Source organism: Diorhabda sublineata, chromosome 9 (genome assembly GCF_026230105.1).
Source record: "Diorhabda sublineata isolate icDioSubl1.1 chromosome 9, icDioSubl1.1, whole genome shotgun sequence".
NCBI classification, from domain to species: Eukaryota; Metazoa; Arthropoda; class Insecta; order Coleoptera; family Chrysomelidae; genus Diorhabda; species Diorhabda sublineata.
Window position 1 is genome coordinate 4,237,210 of NC_079482.1, and position 20,673 is coordinate 4,257,882.

The following is a 20,673-nucleotide window of genomic DNA, read 5'->3' on the forward strand; positions in this document are numbered from 1 at the left end:
ATTAATATAATATTACAAATTGAATTATTACCAATATCTACTAATGCTAATATTCCCGGTCAACGATCTCTCAGGTTCATTCGCTTTTATATATTTGGTCTGGAGTTGTATTAGACAATCCAGATTTAACCGGCTTTATAAATTCTGTCGTATAAATACTAGATTTTCAAGTTTATCAGTGAAATAACACCTTTATTATCTGTTTAAATTAATACAACATAAACCATATGACGTAATAACCTCGCTGTAAACTATTGTATTTCCCCTCTTTATATTTTTAAATAAATGTTAAAATTGTTTATGCAACATCCGATTGCGATAGTCGGCGGAATGTATTATTAGTTTGATTTGACCGTGTGTATCTAACTGGCTGGTAAATATTTCAATAAAATCGTGAAAGTGAAAGGTACGTATCAAATATATAAACTATTAAAACTTACAATATTATTCGCAACTAAATTTAACCAAATCAAGGTTAAGCAAATTCGAATGATAACAAATTAATAATACCGGGTCCGGATGATATTTTCGTTGGGAGATAGTTGAATTTATATGCGCATTAAATACACTATTCTAGAACATGTGACTTTGATAAGTCGGCCATTTTGTCTGAGTGGCAAACACAAGATTTATTCTTCGCTTGTTAACGTACCTGTCAAGTGTTTTAATTGTGACTTTTGTGGTTTTCGCATTGTTACTTGCCATTATGGATATAAGTGACTGATTGTAAACGGTGATGTCAAGTGACATGCTACGAGATATCAGAGGAAAATCGTTTTTAAATAACACAAGTCAAAAGAAGTACTTTTATATTGCAAAAATAATACACCGTCTTTTTCATCACACCTAGTATATTGGTAGATTAGTTTATGAAAATTGAAAACTTACTTTTCTTTAGAATAATGTATTTAAAATGACATTTAAAGTATGTATTCAAAAGCCTGACAAGTGTAATAACTCATAAAATTGTTTGAAGCAAATTAAAGTCTGTTTCCATGAATTAGAGAGTAATAAAATGATGAAGCAAACTTAACCACTTCTTTTAGTAGACAGTTGAAATATTTTTTCAGTTTTACCTCGAGTATTTTCGTATGAAATAACATTTATATAAATATAATTAATATATCGGGTGTAAACTTATATTGTGACCTAATTAATCTGTTCACAATTTTTTTCTATTGTTCTGTACAGCTTACGGTTGTTGTATTGAATGAAGTGGACTGTATAATTTTATTTTGTATTTAAATTTTCTATTTATTTTAAATGAAATAAAGTCCCATTTATTTTCTGGAAGCAAAGCTTCTTTTTATTAGAACCAAACGTTCTTACTTCTGCCTATATAATACATATACTACGTTCTCGTCTCGCTACATAAAAACGACAAGTAACGAAGAAAGAGAGACTGCCAGAGGCGTAGAGTAGAATGAATTTCTAAATAAAAAATTAAAACAAAATCAAACAACGGTAATTACACACTTTCACGGTCACCTGGTTTTTTGGCTCTAGAAAATCGAAAAATGGATGGATTTTAATGATCTTTGTCTCAAAATGTTCCATTTTACGGCGGATTTATAAAAAAATTAATAGAAATAGCTGAAATGAAAATTTCTCATAGTTTTACTGTTTTAAATCGTAAAAAAAACGGTTTTGCAAAATAATCCTTTACAAAAAATTATGGTAATTATACACTTTCGCGGTCAACTGGTTTTTTGGTTAGGTTAGGTTAGGTTGGCTCTAGAAAATCGAAAAATGGATGGATTTTAATGATCTTGGTCTCAAAATGTTCCGTTTTACGGCGGATTTATAAAAAAATTAATAGAAATAGCTGGAATGAAAATTTCTCATAGTTTTACTGTTTTAAATCGTAAAATAAACGGTTTTGCAAAATAATCCTTTACAAAAAATTATGGTAATTATACACTTTCGCGGTCACCTAGTTTTTTGGTTAGGATAAGTTAGGTTAGGTTAGGTTAGGTTAGGTTAGGTTGGCTCTAGAAAATCGAAAAATGGATGGATTTTAATGATCTTTGTCTCAAAATGTTCCATTTTACGGCGGATTTATAAAAAAATTAATAGAAATAGCTGGAATGAAAATTTCTCATAGTTTTACTGTTTTAAATCGTAAAATAAACGGTTTTGCAAAATAATCCTTTACAAAAAATTATGGTAATTATACACTTTCGCGGTCACCTAGTTTTTTGGTTAGGATAAGTTAGGTTAGGTTAGGTTAGGTTAGGTTGGCTCTAGAAAATCGAAAAATGGATGGATTTTAATGATCTTTGTCTCAAAATGTTCCATTTTACGGCGGATTTATAAAAAAATTAATAGAAATAGCTGGAATGAAAATTTCTCATAGTTTTACTGTTTTAAATCGTAAAATAAACGGTTTTGCAAAATAATCCTTTACAAAAAATGATGGTAATTATACACTTTCGCGGTCACCTAGTTTTTTGGTTAGGATAAGTTAGGTTAGGTTAGGTTAGGTTAGGTTGGCTCTAGAAAATCGAAAAATGGATGGATTTTAATGATCTTTGTCTCAAAATGTTCCATTTTACGGCGGATTTATAAAAAAATTAATAGAAATAGCTGGAATGAAAATTTCTCATAGTTTTACTGTTTTAAATCGTAAAATAAACGGTTTTGCAAAATAATCCTTTACAAAAAATTATGGTAATTATACACTTTCGCGGTCACCTAGTTTTTTGGTTAGGATAAGTTAGGTTAGGTTAGGTTAGGTTAGGTTGGCTCTAGAAAATCGAAAAATGGATGGATTTTAATGATCTTTGTCTCAAAATGTTCCATTTTACGGCGGATTTATAAAAAAATTAATAGAAATAGCTGGAATGAAAATTTCTCATAGTTTTACTGTTTTAAATCGTAAAATAAACGGTTTTGCAAAATAATCCTTTACAAAAAATTATGGTAATTATACACTTTCGCGGTCAACTGGTTTTTTGGTTAGGTTAGGTTAGGTTGGCTCTAGAAAATCGAAAAATGGATGGATTTTAATGATCTTGGTCTCAAAATGTTCCGTTTTACGGCGGATTTATAAAAAAATTAATAGAAATAGCTGGAATGAAAATTTCTCATAGTTTTACTGTTTTAAATCGTAAAATAAACGGTTTTGCAAAATAATCCTTTACAAAAAATTATGGTAATTATACACTTTCGCGGTCACCTAGTTTTTTGGTTAGGATAAGTTAGGTTAGGTTAGGTTAGGTTAGGTTAGGTTGGCTCTAGAAAATCGAAAAATGGATGGATTTTAATGATCTTTGTCTCAAAATGTTCCATTTTACGGCGGATTTATAAAAAAATTAATAGAAATAGCTGGAATGAAAATTTCTCATAGTTTTACTGTTTTAAATCGTAAAATAAACGGTTTTGCAAAATAATCCTTTACAAAAAATTATGGTAATTATACACTTTCGCGGTCACCTAGTTTTTTGGTTAGGATAAGTTAGGTTAGGTTAGGTTAGGTTAGGTTGGCTCTAGAAAATCGAAAAATGGATGGATTTTAATGATCTTTGTCTCAAAATGTTCCATTTTACGGCGGATTTATAAAAAAATTAATAGAAATAGCTGGAATGAAAATTTCTCATAGTTTTACTGTTTTAAATCGTAAAAAAAACGGTTTTGCAAAATAATCCTTTACAAAAAATTATGGTAATTATACACTTTCGCGGTCACCTAGTTTTTTGGTTAGGATAAGTTAGGTTAGGTTAGGTTAGGTTAGGTTGGCTCTAGAAAATCGAAAAATGGATGGATTTTAATGATCTTTGTCTCAAAATGTTCCATTTTACGGCGGATTTATAAAAAAATTAATAGAAATAGCTGGAATGAAAATTTCTCATAGTTTTACTGTTTTAAATCGTAAAATAAACGGTTTTGCAAAATAATCCTTTACAAAAAATTATGGTAATTATACACTTTCACGGTCACCTGGTTTTTGGGTTAGGTTAGGTTAGGTTAGGTTGGCTCTAGAAAATCGAAAAATGGATGGATTTTAATGATCTTGGTCTCAAAATGTTCCGTTTTACGGCGGATTTATAAAAAAATTAATAGAAATAGCTGGAATGAAAATTTCTCATAGTTTTACTGTTTTAAATCGTAAAATAAACGGTTTTGCAAAATAATCCTTTACAAAAAATTATGGTAATTATACACTTTCACGGTCACCTGGTTTTTGGGTTAGGTTAGGTTAGGTTAGGTTGGCTCTAGAAAATCGAAAAATGGATGGATTTTAATGATCTTTGTCTCAAAATGTTCCATTTTACGGCGGATTTATAAAAAAATTAATAGAAATAGCTGGAATGAAAATTTCTCATAGTTTTACTGTTTTAAATCGTAAAATAAACGGTTTTGCAAAATAATCCTTTACAAAAAATTATCTCATTATCAGATAAAGTTCTTATATTTTTTTTTGTATTCTACATAAAATAATAAACAATTTAAAAATAAAAAAATCCAAAAAGAATGATTTTTTCAGTTTTTATAGCTTAAAATGAAATCGATGAAAAACAATCAATTTTCGTGAATAGTTTCGTACTATATTCTTCAATGTTAATAGTTTTTGGACCATTAAAAATCGAAAAATAGATAAATTTTATAATTTTGGTCTCAAAATGTTCCATTTTACAACGAATTTATGAAAAACGCGTGGGTAGTGGCTGAATTTGCGGTTTTTAATAGTTTTAAATCTTACATGGTAGAAAATAATCTAAATAATCCGTTACGAAAATTTTTTCTCGTTATCAAGTTCAGTTTCAACTTCAAAATCCTCAATTCCTTTGATGTTCCAATTGACGCCTATTATTTAATTCCATTTTGGGAATCATCAATCTCATTGAAGATTTTGATGTCTTAAACTGATCTAAAAATCTTATTTTGGTCATCAATGTCATCATAGATTATTATAACATTGTTTGTATGGCATTGATACACTTTTGAGGTTCAAAATAAATTTTATAAGATCCACTTTTAACCTCAACTTTGTTAAAGCGGACGAAACAACAAAATTGAAGTCAAAAATGGGCTTAGATTATATGTATAATGATATATTTGTAATCCGAATTTCAACTTCAAAGTTGTAATTGAAGACAGAATTTAAAAAAATATTTTAAATTCTGTCTCGGGGAGTTAACTATTGAGGTGTCGCGTGGGGGGGTTTGCTAAAAGAGCACAAAATAATGCTGTTTAACAAGTGTTACATAATTCTATTCTTTCAACTTATCTTTTGTATGAAATGAAAACAACACAGTAAACAATACTCATTTTATTTACAAACAAAAAAATATTTTTTATTATAATTGAAAAAAAAAATTTACATTGTGAGATCTTCAAATATTTTAATTTGAACATGAAAATAAAACTTTTCTTTAATAAATTTTGTAGTCTTAACAAACATCAAATATTTCTTCAAAAAAAAAAACAAAAACTGCTTCTAAAACTATTAATTATTGTTATTGCTAATATTATCACAAAAATCATGTAAAATTATAAAAAAGTTATGCAGTCTTTGACAATGATTATTATATTTTGTGCGAAACAAAAATTCGGCAATATACCCAAACATGTTCTCTTCTTTCGAGCCATATTTGGGTATATTTGCCCTCGCCGTTCTCCATGTCCTCTCTATGTTTTGCGTATGAGCGCCAGAATGTGGATCCACGAAATTTAAAGAATTATTTACCGTCAAATGTTTAAATCCTACAATATCAATAAGTAAATTAACATACATGAAGGGAGATATTTTTTCGTTTCGAATTCAAATAAAAAAATTTCTTGGTAGTAAAGCAATTTTGTTACTGAAACTTCAGACGAAAATAAGAATAAACAACTACCTTCATTATTCAAGCAGTCATAAGCTTTCCAGCAATCAGATATTATTGTGGTTCTTGGTTTAATTCTTCGTTTTATAACTTCTAATAGTACTTCTTTTGTCCTGTTCATTACTGGTTCCATAAAGAATGTTTTGGTTTCTCTCTCAACGCCTCCGAAAATCCATTTTCCTTCTATTACTCTTCCTTTATTGTATTTGCGACGACCAAACTTCGCTTCGTCAATTCCGATAACTTTTTTCCTACCACCAATTTTTGATGAACAGTTTTTAAATACCCAGAATTCACAAATTCGAATAAATGAAGCCCAATCACAATAAGTTGTTGGAGATATTTGGAATTCATTCATTAAATATTGCTCATGAGGTGGGTTTAAAAGCAAATATTGAGAAATAATTGAGCAACTTTTCTCTAAACTCAATGATGAATCTTTAAACCACGAACCAGTACGAATAGATTGCTTGAAATCGCATTGTTGTACTTCAACTCGTTTATTAATAGTAACTTTTTTCTTCTTACCACATTGCCAAAATAGTGTTTTTGTATTCAAGTCACATAATTATTACAAAAAACCTCAGATTCTATTCGTGTAAATGTGATTTTTATCTTTTTTTTTTTTAATAGAATACATTTTAGGCTGTAGAATACCGAAAAATTAACTTTTTTGAAATTTTTTTTTCAAAATATTCATTTTTTTATGTAAATTGCGAAAAAAAAAATATACGAACTTGATTCCCCGACGTCAGAAACAGTTACGCAGGATTATATGTAGAAAGTCATTTTTTTTTGCATTTAAAGTCATGAAACTGTAAAAAATATTTATTTTTTTTAATTTTCGTATTTTTTTTTATAAATCCGCCGTAAAATGGAACATTTTGAGACCAAGATCATTAAAATCCATCCATTTTTCGATTTTCTAGAGCCAAAAAACCAGGTGACCGCGAAAGCGTATAATTACCCAGCTTACAAATATTTAATACTCCTATATGGACAGTTTGGTGGTATGGGAAAAAACGTCTCTCGCCACAATATTCATTTTCTCTCTCGTTCGAGACACTTTATCTATACTGCGCATGCTTGAGAATGCGCAGAATCACGCTGGAGCCTCGGGGGATAGAGGAAGCGTTATCATTCTGTCTTCCTTAGTCGGAGCAGCTTCCACTGTCCATATAGGAGTATTATATGACAGTTTATGATTATAAAAGATAAATAGAGGCTCGAAAACTTGTATTAGCTCAGATATATCAATAAAAATTTTAGGTTATATTTAGATTATTCTAATGTCTTACTGCGCAGCTGCTGTTATACTTCTATCTGTACGCCACTGTTTTAATTTTACCGAATTTACTCAGATATACAATTTAATCTCATTAAATATGACAAAAGTTGTAAATTAAACGAACAAATAATGTTTGTAATGTAAACTTTTTACAATTTTAGCAAATAGTTATATAAAATAACATGAAAAAATTGAACAAAAATGTTTGTTGTGAAGTTAGGAACGTAACTAAAGATGACATACCGAAAATAACGTATTTTTTACGAGATATTTTCTTCAAGGACGAACCGCTAAATGCATTTTTGGAATTAGTTACCGATGACAATCCAACGTGTGAAACTTTAGAAGAGTTTACGGTGGGGCACATCCCCGACGGGGTTAACTTAATGGCAATAAAAGATAATGAAATTGTTGGTAAGTTATGCGAAAGACAATCGTCAAAATAAGCAAACAAGCATTTTCTAGCGTGTTCTTAGTAACACAAGCCTTGAAATAACCTAAAATTGACACTCGAATAATTTCATAGTTGATATACGAGGTGTGGCTATTAAATAACGAGACCGATGATATAAAATATCATATTTCTTATTTCTTACACTTTTTATATATGTTTATGTTTCCATATGTACTTGAATTATGAAAAAAACTAATTTTAAAATATTTTATTTTGATATTATGTATATTTTTTTATCATCGCCACAACTATACGAGGTCTGGCCATTAAATAACGAGACTGTTTACGGAAAGGGGTATCATTATGAAAAGTATTCTGCATTCTATTTAAAATACTTCCCTCCCTTCACCACACACCTCTCCACAGCTTTTTCCATTGATCAAAGCAGAGCAGAACCTTTCAAAAAAACAGTTGACGCGTTGACGCAAGAGTTTTTGGTCAGAAGTCAGATTTTTTGGCACCAACTTTTGTCATATGTAATTCCTCGTGTAAAATTTTTCAAACCGTTTCTTTTTCATCCGTTTTTGACGTGGAAGGGCGCCTGAACGTAAATAATCTTCAACATCATTTCGTTTGAATCACTCAAAAACACGTGGACGCGACAAACATTCGTTGCAATAGGCGGGCTCCTACTTAAGTTTTGAGATATGGCAACACTGATGTGAATATGTCAAATCTGACATTGACATCCATAAAGTTTGATATTTTTAATGGGGAACGTACATCGATGCTGTGCGTAAACTGGGCATTAGTTTCACTCACTCACATACTGTCAAAAAGATTTATTTGCGTTAGATACCGCATAATTTGGTGCAAAGAAATGCTGAAAAAATTCGATAAGATCGTGACAAGGATCTATGCATATGAAGCCGAAACTAAACAGAAATCGACAGTATGGGTCTTTTAAAACCAACAAAATTTGTTCGCGCACCGAACATTTCAAAGCAAAAGCATGTTTTTTCGGAAAAATTGAACATGTATTCACGGTTCTATTATAGCAACGTAGAATTTTCCATTCTGAATGGTACACCAGCGTTTTTTTGCTAAAAGTGTTCGAAAAAATCAAAGAAACCAATCGCAGAAGATGAATCGTTGCCAGTTGTTACACATCAGCTCAAACAAAAACGATTTTGAACAGTTAAAACATCGAATTAATGGGTCATCCGCCCTACATTCCTTGTTTGACACCAGTTTATCTGTTCAAAAATTTATTGATCTCGATAGTTTAAGTCCTTATACAAACGGAGGCAACGGCTACACCGGTTTGTCTACAAACATCGCTTTCGAAATAGGCTTCGGGCTAAACAGCTGAGAATCGTTAACCTTTGACGCATGCGTAGTTTTTCTGTACCAGCACTATTCTCGTTACTTTATAGCCGTACCTCGTAGAACGGATTCTAATTTATATATTTATCGGTATTTTCAGGTCTCTGTTTATGTGTAAGTGTCAATAAAGTTGAACAACAGAAAATTTTTGATTGTCAAAATGAAAAATATAATAAATTAGTCAGATTATTAGATTACGCCGATAAACAATGTGATCCTTTTCAAATATATCCAGAATGTTCCAGAGGAATATCAGTACAAGTGATATCTGTTGCAAAAAGTTGTAGAGGAATGGGAATAGCAACAACATTAATCGAAAAAGCAAGGTAAGAAAAAATTAGACATAGAATCCTAATGAACTAATTTTTATTTTGGTTATATCACAGGTAAATACTATTTTTGTGACTCGAACAGTTACATAATCATTTCTGATCCAATATAGAGTAATTCCGAGGGAGATTTCCCTTTATTTCTCATAAAAAATGATCGATAAATCACTTTAACGGATTAAAAAAATATTACAACAACATTACCACACATGTCTTCAAATTCGGTGTAATTTTCATGCACCCAGAGCATGCAAATATTGTGTCTGTTCATCTTCGAATTCAGGTATTTTCCTTTCTCCTTTACAACAACCAATTAACTTGATTGTTTCTTTTTTTTTTCTGTGGAGGTTGATCTCGATACAACTTTGTAACCTTTTTCAGCCAAAACATGACCTGGTCGGTTATTTAATTGCAACCATTGACTTCTAGCCTTCGACACCTCTTCTGATTTCCTCAATTAAATATCGAAATTTCTTTTCAAAAAACATTTGCACCCAATCATAGCTCGCCGTCTCTAATAGATCATAGGGAATCTCGTGACTGCATGTTTGCTCAGTATTTTCTCGATGTGTGCACCAAAGGTTCTTGATGGTTCTATATAATTGTTTTGTTTCAATCTCCTTTCTAGTGATTTTCGTGGAACATTGTAAATTATAGAGGCCGTATAAATACTCATCTCTCCATTTTGTACTTCTTTCACGGTATTCACTCTAGGCACCTCGACTAGCAGCCGCATTCTGTTTGTATTGATTCGGTATATCAAATAAAACCCATTAAATTGTATGGCTATCTCTCCCGTGAACACTATAGCCACCTCTTCCGATTGTCCGGGTGAGAGACACAGAAAAAGCTAAAAGCTTTATTGTCATTATAAAATTTCACAATTCCATGGAGAAACCGACACAATTGGGCTCAATAATAATTATAATACATATAATAATTTACATCATAGCAAATTGAAGTAGAAATAGGTCTTTAAAACAGAAATTCGTTCATTAATCTTCGGAACTTATTAAATGTATCTGCCATTTTTAATTCCGAGGATAACTGATTTGTTACCAGATCAATAGTGGGTATAGTTAAGTAAATGTCCAAATTATTTCTTCTAGTAAGTTAGTTATGAATGGGTCTCTCAATTGGGTTGTTTAAAATAGAGTGCGCTCTACTACTCAAACCATAAATATAACGAATTGCTCTTTTTTGTAATTTGAAGAGGTGCAAGACCTCAGAAATGTAAACCATACGGAAGATGCGATTCGATCGACGAGTAGTAAGTTGGTGAAGCAGAACGAGAATCAAGCTGTTTAGCCTTTTCACTGCGACGCCCTTTTATAGTCGGGACAGTGAAGTTTTCTCTGCTTTGCCCCATTTGAGTAGGTCCAGATGAATGTTCTGTGCTTGCGGACCATCCATAAAGTCGAGCGCGAGATTTTAACACTTTTAACTCCTGCAATACGCCCACCGTGACCGTACTCTTATCTATGAGGTGCCACCGAGACACGCCTGCTGTGTCCTATCTTCTAAAAATTATTTCGGCTTGGGAATTCCCGGATAACGCAGATAATGATTCGTTATAGGTCCGGTCATTTAGTCTACGCATTGTAGTAATACAAGTTGTACGTGGTTTTTTTATTTTCGTGAATCTGTGTTGTAAAAAGTATTTTCAGATTTGTTAAAATCACACGTGTTGGTTTTAACGAAATAGTAGGACGATATTTGGCGACCATTTTGTTGGTTATGGAGGATTTCTGTGAACCATCCACCTCGAAAAAGAGAAAACCTGTTAAACTAACTGACGAAGAGTTGTTAAGAGCTCTGGAAGATTCGGATGATGAATACGAATTAACTCAAAGGAATCAATCTACTGATGAGGAGTTATCAAGTGTTGAAGAAGAAACTATGGCACAAGATGTTGATGTTCAGCAAGATCGTATATCACAGTTGGATGTTGCTCAAGGATAAACTTGGTCAACAGTGACACCGAGAAGGGAACACATACCATTTATAAGAGTACCAGGTTTGAAAATTATTGTTGAAAATAACATTCTCGCCACGGATGAGTTTTATGAATTCATTTTACAGTGGAAAGATGTTACTAGAGAAGAGTTGAAACGTTTTCTCGGGCTTTTATTTCACATGGGTACGATAAAACTAAATAGACTTAACGATTATAGGAAAACCAACTTTCTATTTCTAATTCCAATATTTGGGAAAATTATGAGCAGACATCGATTTCTTCTGATTCTTCGTGCCTTACACTTACCAACACATCAATATGGATAAAATTACAGCATTGATTATAACGCAAGAATGAAAGATGTATAATCCACATAAAGAAATGTCCATCGATGAATCAATGGTTTTGTGGAGAGGTAGACTTAATTTTCGCCAGTATGTCAAGGGAAAACGCCACAAATACGGTATAAAATATTTTCGTATACAGAGGTTCCACTGACCAAAATGTAGGCGGAAGAAGACACTTTCAAAAGGTGGTATTAAATCTTCTGGAGGATAAATTTAATATGGGTGACTCGATTTATTTAGATAATTTTTATACTAGCGTCGAATTATTTAAAAAATGTTGCAAGTCAACAATTATTTGATTGGTACTTTACGACTAAAACGTGTAGGAACTCCTTTGACTGTTACAATCAGACAATTAGCGGTGTGTGGAAAGTGTAGTGGAAAGATCGCAGGGAGGTTTTCGCAATTTCTACGGAATTTGGAGGCGACTTGGTACCAACTGTTTCCAAGAGAGAAACTTTTCGCTGGTATAAAAAGCTGGGTATTCACATAATTCAAGTTATGTTGATAAATGCGTATATTATGTATAAACAAGATGCACCAACGAAGCTAAATCTTTACGACTTCAGATTATCTGTAATAACAAATCTATTAGATCCTCTGTCAGGAGTAAATCGCAGACAACCTGCATCATTTCATTTGCCAGATCATTGCCCAAAAGATGCAAAGGGTAATACAAAAAGGCGCAGATGTAAGAACTGCTGGCAAACCCACTATATTTTTGTCCTCAATGTCCTGGGGAACCCGGATTGTGTTTAACACCCTGTTTTAGAGTTTACCGCGAACAATTGTAGATTTTATGGAATATTTTATATTTTATTATTATTCTTGGTTGTTCAAATATACCTATAATCCATAATTTCAAGTGTCTTTACAAGTTTACTGAAAAACTGTGAAGGACACGTTAGGCGTGTCGGTGGCACATTCCATCAGATATCATACTGGGTGCCTTGAACACGGCTCTCGTGTTCACAATTATTTTGTCAATTTATGGAAAAAAATTGTTGTACATCAGTCTATTTGTACAAACAAAACCATATAACATAACATAAAATTCATATTTTGGTAATCACTGCATAGCACACAGGTTGAGCTCATGGCAGTGAAAGTGTTAAACATCTGACTGGTACAACTGACTAAAATAGTCCCGTAAACCCATCCTAATGGATTTCAGAAAAGATTGATAATGTCTTACTAGCAGTGAAAAGGTTAGACACGGATTCAATGGCAAAACAAGCGGAGAATAATTTTTTTGGCAAGTTTTCTACATGTACAGACCATTAAATGGCGCCGTCAATATGTCGACCGAGAAACTTGAGTCATTGTTGACTTTTAAAGGTTCTGAAGCTCCTTTATGTGATAAAACTAAAGTTTTCTCGGTGTATAAACAGAGACCGGTCGCGTCTGACCAGGACTTAATAGTAATTAAGAGATTTTTGTCTATGGTGGAATGTGAATGAAGCTTTGTAAGTCTGTGACAAAGAACTGGACCCAAAACTGAACCCTGAGGTACACCATTGCTAGCTGGCGATTTACTTGAAACTTTGCCATTAAGGAAACACCTCGGATGCCATAATGCTCTAGTCTGTTAATCAGAATATCATTATCAGAACAAAACAAGGCCTCAGCGAAATCACGAAAAACCGAAGCCGTAAAAAATTGTTGTTAAGTGTAATATAGAAAATATAGCGTAATTAGTGCATTCATTAGGTAGGATGAGATGACCATATCATGTTTCGTAAAGCATTTTCTCAAATATGGTTATTTTGAGGTTAGAACACCGGGAAAATCTTCCTAACCTAACCAAAGTCAAATTAATTACTTTTCCATTATTATTACGAAAAAAAGTTCACCAACACTTGTTGTAAGTACCGAATTGCAACGAACCAAATTGAAAGTAATGACATCGACCTATAATAGGAAGAGTAAGAAGAATTTAAACGTGTTGGTAAATGTTTCAGTATCTAGAATTTAATGTTGACTCATGACTATTTGACCGATTATTAATATAGTAACCCCTTAGACTTATTTGGCATGTGATTTTATTTATTATGCCAAAAAGCTTGATTTTACACACAATTTTTTGTCGTACCTATTAATATTGAGAAAAAATCCTCAATAATGTAGGATATCTACGACCCTACGACAAATTAATACCAGACATTTTTCCCCCATCTCCCCCGGAATTACTCTACGTGTTTTTTTTTAATAACACGGTATCAGTAGCTTTAAAATTTATCGTTTCAGTGTTTTGGCGAAGGAAAAAGGATACCAGTTCATAACCATAGCCTGCACAAGTCTATATTCATCGAAATTAGCAGAAAAATTGAATTTCCGAGTGAAATTTTCACTCGATTACACTGATTATAAAGAAAACGGCCAAATCGTTTTTAAACCGGATCCTCCACACACGGCTTTAACCATTTATTTGAAGAAATTATGAATACAACAAATTTCCGATGACATGTAATAAACGAACAGTGAACTGTGTATTTAACATACACCATAGACCTGCGCACACTTTTCTACTTTTTTGTGGGAAAATATCTACTCCAAAAATGTTAAAGTTTATCGTGACTCGACCTGTATAAAAAGGAAACAAAAACGAACAATTATGTATTTTAAACCTTTAATTTAGTGATATATTTATTTCTGGCCATAAAAGCGACTCTCTGAGCTTTCTTGATAACTTGAGGGCATCTCGAACATGTTTTCATTTGACAATCGTGGAAAAAGCCTTCGTTTCTGGGAAAACCATGACTGTTATCCGAAAAAGTTGTTAAACCTAATCCCCAGATTTTTCCACCGCGGAATTCACCCTCGTGCTTCATACCATCCGCCCTCCAGAATATACCGTAACCGTGAAACCAACCGTCAAAAAATTCTCCTTCAAATCTGTAGAAATAAAACGAAATATTTCCAACCTACCCGGTACATTTTTTTATAGTATTCAAATAGTTTAAATTTATAATATTGTTTTTAAATTCCGCGGTTTATCTAAATAATTTTGTCTACTAACTAAAGTTGTATAATTATATCTCCAAAATGATAGTATATTTTCAATATATATCAACTGTTAAAAGGAACGAACCTGCCAAGTGAAATTTTTTTTCAAAATCTGGCAACAGAGCAGATAGTTACCAATTTATGAGAATTGACGTTACACAATTTGGATCATAGAACTAACGCACGTGAACTAATGTCGACCATGGGTATTTTTCGATTTCATAATCGATTTTAATTCAAGCAATTCTTTTCTTTTAGCATTTTAATTATCAAAATAGAAAAGAAACATTACTTTCTGGTTATTTTCTTTATAAATACATAACCGATCTCGATTTCTTTTCCGATTTAAATAAAAAAAATTGTTTGATTAATTTACAACAATCGTACAATCGGTAATTCTTTCGGAGCCATTCAAAGCCAAAGGAATGTTGATTCGTTCGTAGTCGTGCAAAATCGTTTTGACGTATCGTTCAAAGTAACAGTTGATGTAATTTTATGGTGTAAATAACGCAATTAAAATTACAGATTTCATAATTATATAGATGATTAAACTCATAAAATATTGTTAATTTTGGAAAATATATTCATATTTAAATACGAAAACTTACTTTGCTCCATCGGGAAACGAAAGCACCCCAATACCATGGAATAAACCCTTTTCAAACATCCCGTCATATCGCGTACCATCTGGTAGCTGCAAATGACCTTCTCCTTGTTTTTGACCTTTACTATTCCACGTACCTACGTAAGCAGTACCATCCTCATATTTATACCCACCTTGAGCAGATATTGAAACTGAAAATTAATTATAAACAAAAAGTTTTAAAACGGTAATTTATTTACAAATAAAAACGTAACTTACGTCGTTCTTCGTTCATAGTGGGAATATAAATGAATTATATGGAGAAACTAATAGGATTTACTTAATAAGTTTAAAAGATAGCTTACAACCTAATCAGACTTTGGGATTATAGGAAGGAGAAATTAAATATTAAAAATACAATGCAAAACGCAATATATTTTGATGAAAAGAATACGTAGATGAAAATCAGCTGATCGATTCATAAAAGAACTTTGTTACTAGGGTACAGTTTCAACTGCAATTTTAGGAAAATATTTACAAACATTTGGTTTTAGTTCAGCTGATTGGATCACTTATTTTAAATTTTTCGTCTTCCGTGGAAAATCCAATTTGCAATTTAAAATATGTTCTATAGACGGTTCACGCAGATAACTCAAGATAGATAATTTATTTATGTTTAAAGACTTTGAAAATCCCGGTGTCTGCAGTAATTGGCGACATTGGTTTATTGAATAATACATTTACTTGGAATTTATCATGTGAGTTTTTGTTCTCAATTTCATCAGAAGTAAAAAAGTGTTCCACTGTGTTTTTGGAAAATAAAAGTTCAGATATGCAGTTAAAGGTATAAAATTAAATATTGTCTATTGCAATTTGGATGGTAGAAAGTACAAGGAAAGTGAGGTTATGAAGTGCAAATACTTCTACTATTACTTGTTACAATATAAATAATATAAACGTTTATAACAACTAATAAGTAAAAAAAAAAGTTATTAAGTTATTCATCTATAAATAACGTAGTGTAAAACTAATATTACAGCTAAATAATTGAATATATTGCAATTATAATTTTCAAAAGTTTTTGATGATATATCTTAGAACGTGCAACTTTCAGGAAATAAATTTAACATTTAAATTCGACACAATCAATAAAATTTGAATTAGGCAGTAATTTGCGACGGATTTGAAACTATTATTCTTTGCTGATACTAATTTCGTCCGAACAAAAAACATTATCATGACACGTCTTAATATAAGTGATCTTACGATACATTGTTTGAAAATTTTCTAACCTATACATAAAGATGTGAAAAAAGAAACATAATAGATAATTTCTGGATGACGTCACAACCAGCCACCATATTATCTTAGGGGACAAATATCCCGTTATTTTCATTGAAATTTCTTATTAGTTGTAGTGTGTTTCATTTCCATTTTCTTGTCAATGAAAAAAGCGTTCAAAACAATCAATTCTATGTACGCAAATGAAATAAAATATTTTTCCACTACGAAAATATGGCTGACGCTACTTGAAATGACCTATTTATATAACTGAGTAACTCGTTGGGTTCCTAATCTTGTATTTAACGGGTTTGTACTTGTTGAATATTCAATAATTTAATATTATAAACTGAGTAGAATAATATTTAGTGTGACAATAATCCTGATTACTGAAGTATTACATATATGTGTCAATGACAAAATTCCAGCTATAATATTACTTTGTCTATGGTAATTACTATGTCTGTTTCTAGCAATGACATAAGGGTAGCGTTAGTATTGTCATAAAAAAGAAGTTTGAAAAGTCAAAAACTCCAGTTACTTGGAAAAAGTTTATCAAATAAAGGTCGATATCTATAGTAGATACTAGTAATATGTATAAAATTTTAAAGAACGCATTTGCCATATAAATGACTAAATTTTAGAGTAAATTAAATATTTCTCTTAGTTTATCTTTGAATGTCCAAGGCACAGTTTTACTTCAGGATTAAAAATCTAGAGCCTGGTATGTCAGAAGCATTGTCAAATATCATATATCTAAATATTGTTAGCTGTGTGTTTCGTTTCTATCATCCTTATCCCAATTTGTCACACCTAGAAGATATATTGTCCGAGACTCTACATTTCATGGTTCCGCATCCAAAATATGTAGCCACCTCCAACCTAGGAGGCTATTTTTTTAGCTTACCAAGGTGTTAGCCCTACCCCTTCAAGATACCTAAGCCTTTTAATGAAATGGACAGAATATTTACAGAGTAGATGCTCTGCTGTTCCATGACTCGTTCATAGACTCTGCAGTTGTACCCCACTATGCCTTATTTTATTTATTTTATCTTGACATGGTATTCGATGGATCAGTGTTCTGTCCAACAGTTTAATATCGTTCGTAGACGTAATGAGGGTTCCTCTTAGCTAATATGGTTATGAATCTTTTGGATGGTCTATATTAGAGTGCTTCTCCAGTTAGACTTCATCTGATTCTTCAGCTATCAAATCAGATCTTTTATGAAGCTATGGTATGCGCTCTGGTCCAAAGTATGGAGTCACTGCCACTTAATAATTTCTTTGTAGAATGATGAAAAATATATTTAATTCCAGTTATCTCAATCTGTAGTACTAACTCCTATTTATATTATTGAAGATTCAGTTGTAAATGAAATAACTAAAATACATTTGTTAATAATTTATTGCGAGTATTCAAACTTTCTGGTACATTAATAAACAAAGCAATAACAAAAATAAAATCATTCTCTCTGAACAGTATTTATTAGACACACATCCAACATACAAAAAGTAGCCCTGCACATAGGGCAAGTACATTTAGAAGAGAGCCAAGTATTCACCCTCTCTGCTTCTTGTCTAGACGCGAACCATTTAGCCATACAATCACTACACCACATTGGTCTACAGTAGCAATTTGTACATTTATCTGGGCTTTCCAAGGAATCATCACATAATTTTTGAAGTTTTACATTTGGATCAACTGTCATACAACCAATACAACGATCTGAAATCTAAAATACTAACAGGTGAACCAATACTAATATCATTTGTCTGCATTTTACGAACTACTGGACTCTAAGGCGACCCTTTACCACTATGAGTCTATATATGACTCATTAGCTGTTAGTTTTTGAAAAACTTTGTGGATAAAATATCGAATTTTATAGCACTTTTGCTTTGGTACAAAAGCCACCTACCCAAATTGAATAATTTGCTACTTCCACTGCTGTTACTCCCCCGTGTCTTTACAGTCACAGTACTACATTATGCTCACTTATTATCTACTTTCAGATACATTTTTTATGTCCTGCCAAAGCTGGTTGAATGAGTAGACTCCTCTTTGCCTGGATGCCAGAAATAAGGGCACATATATATTGCTATTTCATCCTGTTTGTATCCCCTATCAGTCAGTTCATGTGCTTCCAACTGCCTTCAATGAGTACAAGTACCTGTTTGACGGTACACAAACTAGCCTATGTTGCGAGTGCAGTGATTTATAGTCTTGTGGGCATAGTTCATTTCAGGGATCTTATCCAGTCCAAAGTATGCAGTCCTCTTATTGAAGTGGACGCATGAAGCAATGTTTTTGGTGATCAGAGAGTCACTAGACCCCCTCTATGTCAATTGTATCACCAAACGACCCCAATCTTAAACCTTACATAGTAGACCACTCTAATCACTACACCACTGAGCTCCCCAAGAGGTAACTCCTTAAAAGTCATATTTTTTTAGCAGTGGATCAGATCTGTTGTTCATATGAATTATCCAAGAGAATTAACATATTACAACCATAATAGACAATTTTCCAATAAAAAAAATTTGAATCAACTTAAGAGTAAAAGGGTTATCAATAAATAGGTGGCGCCTCAGAGTCTAGAAGTAAGGTTGCTAAAGTTGAGCCTGTCATTTTTCAAAAAATTTGTTTACTTTGTTATAATTTTGAATAGGATACAATTTTTTATTAGTTACATAACAATCAAACTTTCAATCATCACTAAATTTATATACCTACCTCATTTGTTTCATATATGGGATTATTGCTTATGGTTTCTTTAAAAACATCCACAAATTGATCTAAAATACTCTGATGGAACTTAACGTTAGGTAAAATTGTAATACTTCTAGCTACTCTATCTTTCAGATCTCTAAAATCACTAGCATTTATTCTTATAATGAAAGGTTCCACTCCTTGCCTTTCAGATTTCACTTCTATATTCAAATATTGTACACTGATTGTATTATTTGGAGAAAGATCGAAAGAATTTGCTTCTTTTACTACTAAAGTTGCGTCACTTTGATGTACAACGTTTATTGTTAAAGGTGTCACTTTAATTATCCAATTTTCAGTAACTACTACTGTCACAATTGTACTTGTTTGCAAACATATTTTGTCAACACTAAAATATGTCCTCTATAACAAATTTCCTACATAAATTAAATAAATAAAAGTTACCTACGATATTCCATATCAATATTATTCGCGACTGTTTTCCAATCGACATTATTATTACAAAACTTTGATATATTTATTACACCTGGATGTTTTTCATAATTATTCCTCTTCCAGTTGAGTACTTGATATATACTAGTGGCGGGAAGGATGACCGCAAAAGTTAAAAAGCAAGATGAAAAAAACGGAAAAGTTTGATAAAAACCATATAGCTAAAAAGTAAATATGCACAAACCTGTTTTCTTATTTACAATAAAATACTTACAAAATCTGTATATCCAAGAAAAGATGATAAAATAATGTAATCAATTGGTAGAAGAGAATATAAAATAAGAATTAAGCAATGTCTTTTTAAATGATATAATACGAATCCTTCATGTTGATTTCCTAGAGTAAAACTAAAAAGATTTTCTATTGTTACTCCTGCACTTACAAACTCAGTTGGAGGATATATCAAACAAATACAAAGTAAAACATAAACAACGGTAAAAATAAAATCTGAAGACATTTTAAACAGATTATTGTCTATAGTACATTGTATTTTTCATGTACTTTTAAACAAAAAACGTAAGCAACCGTTTGACATTGACTGTATTTGATATAATACTGACATCAAAACGTCAACAAATCAGTAAGGAAATGTTTGAATAAAATTTATAACTATTAGAGAATATTTAATTGGTTATTTAGACTATTATTTTCTGTCATGTTTGTCAAATCTACCAATCAAATATATTTATCGACTTGACAATACAATACGTATGTTCTAGCTTAATCTCTGTCAACTAAGGCACTATTTACACTGCTCGGAGAGTACTGCTAAATTTCTTGAATATAATTTATTTAATCATGTATTTTTCTTTCAAGTGATAACAGAGTTCTTGGTATATAAAATCTTGAGCTCCAGTAAAACCCTATTTTTATTCGAAAAAATTATACAAACTAAAATAAAACGCAAGTGCATAGGTAATGATTTATATCGTTACCTAAGGTAGAATGAAAGCAATTTTGAAACTAAAACTAAAAACTATACTTTTGAGTATACTATATCCATAACTTCAGATACAAAATATAAGATAGAGCTCCAGTTTCAGTCAGTTAA

General features: G+C 31.6%; 3 protein-coding genes across 4 annotated transcripts; 1 reads left to right on the forward strand and 2 right to left on the reverse strand.

Moving 5' to 3' along the window:
* The first annotated feature begins 223 nt into the window (after positions 1-223).
* On the forward strand, positions 224-15,138 carry LOC130448633 (arylalkylamine N-acetyltransferase 1-like). Of its 2 annotated transcripts, none has more exons than XM_056786074.1 (4): positions 224-406; positions 7,278-7,530; positions 8,997-9,222; positions 13,777-15,138. In XM_056786074.1, the coding sequence occupies exons 2-4, from the start codon at positions 7,299-7,301 to the stop codon at positions 13,970-13,972; spliced, it is 654 nt and encodes a 217-aa protein (XP_056642052.1). In that variant the 5' UTR covers positions 224-406; positions 7,278-7,298; the 3' UTR covers positions 13,973-15,138. The 2 variants fall into 2 exon arrangements, with proteins under 2 accessions (XP_056642052.1, XP_056642053.1); XM_056786075.1 differs by having other exon boundaries at positions 7,398-7,530.
* LOC130448634 (MORN repeat-containing protein 4 homolog) lies at positions 14,009-16,402 on the reverse strand. The gene is made up of 3 exons (XM_056786076.1): positions 15,398-16,402; positions 15,144-15,330; positions 14,009-14,424 (listed from the first exon to the last, which is right to left on the reverse strand). The coding sequence occupies exons 1-3, from the start codon at positions 15,411-15,413 to the stop codon at positions 14,151-14,153; spliced, it is 477 nt and encodes a 158-aa protein (XP_056642054.1). The 5' UTR covers positions 15,414-16,402; the 3' UTR covers positions 14,009-14,150.
* Positions 16,403-17,785: 1,383 nt separating this feature from the next.
* LOC130448876 (E3 ubiquitin-protein ligase TM129) lies at positions 17,786-20,202 on the reverse strand. The gene is made up of 4 exons (XM_056786444.1): positions 19,837-20,202; positions 19,575-19,783; positions 19,134-19,518; positions 17,786-18,132 (listed from the first exon to the last, which is right to left on the reverse strand). Exons 1-4 carry the CDS (start codon positions 20,077-20,079, stop codon positions 17,863-17,865), a joined length of 1,107 nt encoding a protein of 368 aa, XP_056642422.1. The 5' UTR covers positions 20,080-20,202; the 3' UTR covers positions 17,786-17,862.
* Positions 20,203-20,673: the final 471 nt, after the last annotated feature.

Bases quoted from the DNA above. Each gene is read 5' to 3' on its own strand.
- LOC130448633 (XM_056786074.1), top strand. From the start codon at position 7,299: ATGAAAAAATTGAACAAAAATGTTTGTTGTGAAGTTAGGAACGTAACT. The intron at 7,531-8,996 runs GTAAGTTATGCG...CGGTATTTTCAG, and splicing joins AAAAGATAATGAAATTGTTG to GTCTCTGTTTATGTGTAAGT. The intron at 9,223-13,776 runs GTAAGAAAAAAT...TTATCGTTTCAG, and splicing joins ACATTAATCGAAAAAGCAAG to TGTTTTGGCGAAGGAAAAAG.
- LOC130448634 (XM_056786076.1), bottom strand. The intron at 14,425-15,143 runs GTAAGTTTTCGT...TTATTTCTACAG, and splicing joins TCGTTTCCCGATGGAGCAAA to ATTTGAAGGAGAATTTTTTG.
- LOC130448876 (XM_056786444.1), bottom strand. From the start codon at position 20,079: ATGTCTTCAGATTTTATTTTTACCGTTGTTTATGTTTTACTTTGTATT. The intron at 19,784-19,836 runs GTAAGTATTTTA...TTTACTTTTTAG, and splicing joins TTCTTGGATATACAGATTTT to CTATATGGTTTTTATCAAAC. The intron at 19,519-19,574 runs GTAACTTTTATT...GACATATTTTAG, and splicing joins ATTGATATGGAATATCGTAG to TGTTGACAAAATATGTTTGC.